At 44.1% G+C, this 5,595-nt stretch overlaps 1 protein-coding gene across 1 annotated transcript; it reads left to right on the top strand.

Moving 5' to 3' along the window:
• Positions 1-2,920: 2,920 nt before the first annotated feature.
• Positions 2,921-3,391, top strand: LOC109117771 (keratin-associated protein 9-3-like). Its single transcript, XM_019206184.1, has one exon. The coding sequence runs from the start codon at positions 2,921-2,923 to the stop codon at positions 3,389-3,391; it is 471 nt and encodes a 156-aa protein (XP_019061729.1).
• Positions 3,392-5,595: the final 2,204 nt, after the last annotated feature.

Raw genomic sequence — 5,595 nt, 5'->3', positions numbered from 1 at the left:
GCCAGCCGGCGCCCTGCCGGGTGACCTGCAGGGGCTCCAGCCCCGACCCCTGCCGCTGCTGAGCCGAGGATCAAGCAAGCGCAGCCTTCCTGGGAAGGCCTGAGTCCGCTTCTTCACCCAAGAAGGCTCCCGCCCTGAGTCACCGAGTCCCCACCCCAACCCTGCCTCATCTACGAAGACCTGGGCTGCCCTGAGTCTTGGTACTGAAGCAACGGCCTTCTTCCCAACTTAGATCTAAAATCTGATGGTGTGTCTATTTTTTAAATAAACTTCTCTTCTTTGCTCTCCCAAGCATTGTTTTGGTTTTATTTACTCATACTAATTTTGTTTCCGTTAAATTTCAATACCACGAAAACTGGGCTGACGGCCTACCATCTGCCAGTCACAGCCTGCCTGGTGTACCAGAGACACTCGAGTAGAGTTGAAAACACCCTCCTCCTAAAACACAAATGAACAAACCGCAACAAGAACAAACCCCGAACTCCTAGGGGTTGAGTCAAATCCACTGAAACGCAACTAAAAAGTTGGAATGTGAGGAATAAAGGTGCAACGTGCAGGAGAACATACAGCAGGGAAAGAAAGGGGGAAATCAAGGAAGAAGATGGAAATAGAAATTTGTCAAATGGGAAAGGGATCGTGTTGAAGAGAGCAGAGGGATGGGAGGGGAAGGGCTAAAATCATTTACTCCGTCCGGTACACATACAAACTCCTCACAATAATTGTAAGCATTATGTACTGTAAGCGTGTACTAAAATACACTAAAAGTTTAAAAATAAAACGGGTATAAATACAAAACTGCAACATGCCCAGAGGGAGGTCACTATTGATCTGGAAAAATGAAAAAGATGAAGAAGAGCTGTCAGTGTATGTGAGCTAGGGTTTTGGAGTGCCGACCAGAAAAAGGCTGGCATTCTCAGCTATGGAAACTGTACAAAGTTTCGAGGAGACTCCGCCACGGCTCTCTGGGGGACTCTGCCTGGGAACTCTTGAATACATCCAGGGAACAAAGAACACAGGATGATTATGGCAGATACTGAAATCCAGAAGGTATTTAACTAAGTTGAATGTGAGACATGAGAAGCAGGAAGTAAATATTACTTATTGCACTTCTTGGGAAAATTCTTCAAGTTTGAGAGCAAAAGAACGTTAACTTATCTATTGCCTTTAAAATCATTATTCCATCATGTTCCTTGCCCACTATTTCACTTTCTATTTTTAAACCATTATAATATATTCAAAATAAAAGCAGGAGACAAAGAGATTTAATAATAATAATAATTGATTCTGGAAAGCAGCATGGTATAGAATGAGAAGAACGAGTCTAGAAAGGAATTTTATACCCAGCTATTCTGGCTATTTATTGTGTGAATGCAGAAAGGCTCTTAATTTCTCCAAAATGTATCCCTTTCGGACTCAATAGTCTTCTAACACCACTGATGCTGAGAGAAAATTTAAAGTAGTCGTATGATAACACCAGTGTTGCAATGTATAGCTTTTAGGTTATAATCATATCCTTGATTAATATCCTTGATTAGCCCTTCCTATTGGTATCACACTGGAGAAAGATGTAAATCAGAAAATAGCATCTTGCTTTCTATGTAACCCTTTAGTGCTCTGTGCACAGTGGAATTTAATGTACCTTGTGCTCTAGGATTCGTGGCAGTTTCTACACCTCCAATATGAATAATTATTCAGTGATCAAATATAACCATTTTCAACTTCGTGACTATAGTCATAGTTACCATATGACATGAATTTTATTGAAACTGCCTGAGTCATAGTCTGGTGTATCCTAGTGCTATATAAATCATTGCCTCCACCTCATAAAAAGATGATTCTATGATTCAATTTGATAGGAAATAAATATTTTGTTTTTTGGACACCACTTTTTTCCATTTCCCCTCAAGTAACCCTAAATATTCATTGAAAAAAAATCACATCTTTTCATTTGGCACCTACCAGGAATTGTTTCAACTTTTCTTTGGATGGAATTTACCTTGGTCTTTACACCCACTGAACCATATTTGATCACCCATCTCTTAACCTGACTTGCAAACACTTTGAGAAAAAAAATCTTTCCTAATTCCTTCATTTTTGGTCTTTTGCAAGTTAAGCAGTTATCTGATATCCTTTAGCTGAACACATGGTGTAGTAACATGTGATGTAAGATGAAAGTAAATCCCACCTTTGAGAAATGCTGTCCAAATAATCCATCTAGCAGAGAGGTGTAAATTTCACTTACAATATTTTGTAATTTTCCTCCCCAGAGACTGCATATAAATTTTAGCTCCTTTCAAAAATCAAATTGGAATGAAACAAAGTTTGTTCCATTTATGCACTGAGTGATAAGTAATTCCTGAAATGTGAAGATCTGAAGTTCAGGAGAGATCACAGAAATTGGGGAAGATCCAATATCTGGAGAGACCTATGAATTTCTATGAATATGGGGTTTATCAGAGTTTCTACTTGTCTTGGCATAGAGACTATCACTTACCAATCTGAAAATAATAATTCTTCTCCACAGAGTTGAGATTTGACAGTGTGACCCCCCACATCCCACCAATCTAAGGGGCAGAGTCACTTGTGAGATGCTACAACCACGAGCATAAGACTCAAGCTGAGACTCAGGTAGAAAATACAGCACAGTTTGGAAGTGAAACATTAACATTTCTACCAATGTTGAACACATTTGGCAATGATTAGCTGAGTCATAAGGGCAAGAAAATTTGGAGATTTATTTGAAGTAACTCAGAATTTGAACAGAGGGCCCTAAAGGAGCTGCTTGAAGGAGTAATAGGATAAAAATGCTAGAAACACAGACTAATCAACTGGCCACAGCTTATAAAGGGCTGGAGTCAAAGTGAGTGACCATCACTCAGACTTCTTTGCACAACACACTCTCAGCCCAGCTCCTCACACCATGGCCTGCTGTGCCACCAGCTTCTTTGGGTTTCCCAGCTGCTCCACCGCTGGGAACTGTGGCTCCAGCTGCTGTGAAACCAGCTGCTGCCACAGTGGCTGTGGCATTGAAGGTGGCATTGGCTCTGGCCAGGAGTGTGGCAGCGGTGCCATGAGCTGCCGCACCAGGTGGTGCCGCCCAGACTGCCGCGTGGAGGGCACCTGCCTGCCCCCGTGCTGTGTGGTGAGCTGCACACCCCCAACCTGCTGCCAGCTGCACCATGCCCAGGCCTCCTGCTGCCGCCCGTCCTACTGTGGACAGTCCTGCTGCCGCCCGGCCTGCTGCTGCTACTGCTGTGAGCCCACCTGCTGCCAGCCCACCTGCAGTGAGCCCACCTGCTGCCAACCCACCTGCAGTGAGCCCACCTGCTGCCAGCCCACCTGCAGTGAGCCCAGCTGCTGCCAGCCCACCTGCTGCCAGCCCACCTGTTAAGGACCAGTCTGCTGATTCTCAATTTGTAGTTTCAAGTTCCAACTCAGCTCATGAACTAAATAGCTCTTCAGTCACTCCTGGACTTTAAACGAGTTCTGGAAGTTAATGTCGCTTTTGTTAATGGGAGTTACCAAATATTTGAGCCTCAAGAACTGTTTCCATGCAGCAATGGAAAGACTCAGATCTCTCCTCTGTGGAAGCCAAAATATAAATCTGATTCAAGAAATGGGAAATTCAGTTTGCCTTGGGAGTGGTTGTCAGAAAAGCGTGACCCCACCTTGCAAGACTCATTGCTTTACAGGGCCTTGGAAGAACTGTCAGCTCCTCTCAGTTAGTTTCCTCTCCTCTACTCCTCCATCCTGTAGGTTGCACTTCTTATGAAAGAGAAATAATACACCAAGTTCTAATAAACTATATCTATTGGCATAACAAAAATCTCTTGTTTTTTTTAGGAATGTTGTCTTAGTCGCTTTTCTCTTGTTGCTGAGACAAAATACCCAACACTCAAAGTTAAAGGGGGCATAGGAAATGTTGCTATAAAGGGATGTTGCTAGAACCCCTGCAGTGGGTCCTGGTCTCTTGTGAGCCACTACAAAAAAAGGTAAAACAATAAAGACAGGAAAATAGACTTAGAGAGAAGCTGGGTCTTGGGACCTGATCAGAGCTTCTCTAGGCAACAAAGATAAAGATCCACAAAGGCATCCAGTATTTATTGAGTATAATCTTGGGAAGGAATAGGGAGCAGGGTATGCTTTGAAGGCATCCAGTGAAATACTGCTGAACACCTAACATGATGGTGCCAGGAAGGGCTGTCAGAATAAGCGTGATGTATCTTGCTTGTATAAAACCAACAGATACTGGGACCAGGTGTAATCAGCAAGCAACCCAGTGAGGAGCCATGATTCAGGAGAAAGAGCTTTAACTAGGGTCACACTGACCTCAGCTAGATGTAAATTGGAAGAGCCCTGCCACTTCACAGGCAGTGACAGCCATTAGCAAAGGAGCAGTACTAGCCCACTCTGCTATCTGACATGCCCATTGGAGTGAGGCACATAGGGCTTCAATCTGACTCCTGATATAAAACAATATAGCCAAATTAGGGAAGGCAAGAAGCATGTGCCACTCATAGCCTATGAGTACTGGGCAGGGATGCCTGCTACAAGGGTGTGTGTGAGGGGGGTTATTTAGCTTACAGCCTGTAGAGGTTTCAGTCCATAATTATCTGGCTCCAAGGCAGGTTGGCATCACAGACAAACAGTTCATGCCAGGAAGAAGGTACCAAAGCAACAAGGAATGACCACAGATCTTTCTATCTCTTATATCTTATCCAAGCTGCTTAGGGTGGGTATCACTCACCCCCTTAATCCTAATGCCCTTAATCCTAGAGCCTTGCACTGCACCATGAATCAAACCAGTCATCACACACTCTAGATCCAGTCACCTCTGAAAAGCCCCACCTATGACTACATGAGGCTTTGTGGAACATCTAGGCACAAACCATAACATTCCACCCTGGCCTCCCAAAGACTCATGAACATTACTTTATGCAAAAGGCATTTAGTCCATTTCCAAGAGTTGCCAAAGTCCTAACAGCTTCAATATTGTGGATAAGTCCAAGTCCAAAGTCTCCTCTGAGACTTAAGGCAAACTCTTAGCTGCAAGCCCCTGTACAAATGAAAAGAAAGTTAAACACTTCCAACATTCAGTGGCACAAGATAGACATTTCCATTCTAAAAGTTACAAACAGGGAGATAGCCACGAATGGAAACGAAGCAAGTCCAAAATCCAGCAGGACAAACATTAAATCCCATCATCCTGTTTCCAGCATCCTCGTCAATTTGTGGCAAGTTGTGAACTCCAAAGGGCTCAGATGGCTCCACCTTCATGACCCTCCCAGGGGCATCTCTCAGGCTGACTCTGCTCCCTCCTTGCAGTTTGCCTCAGACAATCCATATCCTGGCTTCTCTAAACTTCTGGGGGCTCCACTTCTCCTTTGGTTTTACACTCACAGCTTCACACACTGCCCTCTCAGAGGCCCACTGACTGGCTCCCAGCCTTCTTCTGAAATGTGGGTGGAAACTTTTCTGACTCCACAACTCTTTCATTCTGCATGCACCTAAAACGAGCACCACACAGATGATGCCAAGGTCTGCCGCCAGCTGGAGCAGTAGCCAGGCTTTCTTCTCTCTTTGCTTTAAGGGTCA

The sequence above is a fragment of the Fukomys damarensis genome, unplaced genomic scaffold (genome assembly GCF_012274545.1).
Source record: "Fukomys damarensis isolate Sample0158 unplaced genomic scaffold, DMR_v1.0_HiC HiC_scaffold_13, whole genome shotgun sequence".
In the NCBI taxonomy this organism is placed as follows: Eukaryota; Metazoa; Chordata; class Mammalia; order Rodentia; family Bathyergidae; genus Fukomys; species Fukomys damarensis.
The sequence above is the reverse complement of the archived record's forward strand: the minus strand, read 5'-3'. Positions and strand labels throughout refer to the sequence as shown.

What these genes read in the sequence shown, in the direction of transcription:
- LOC109117771 (XM_019206184.1), top strand. Translation starts at nt 2,921, where the DNA reads ATGGCCTGCTGTGCCACCAGCTTCTTTGGGTTTCCCAGCTGCTCCACC.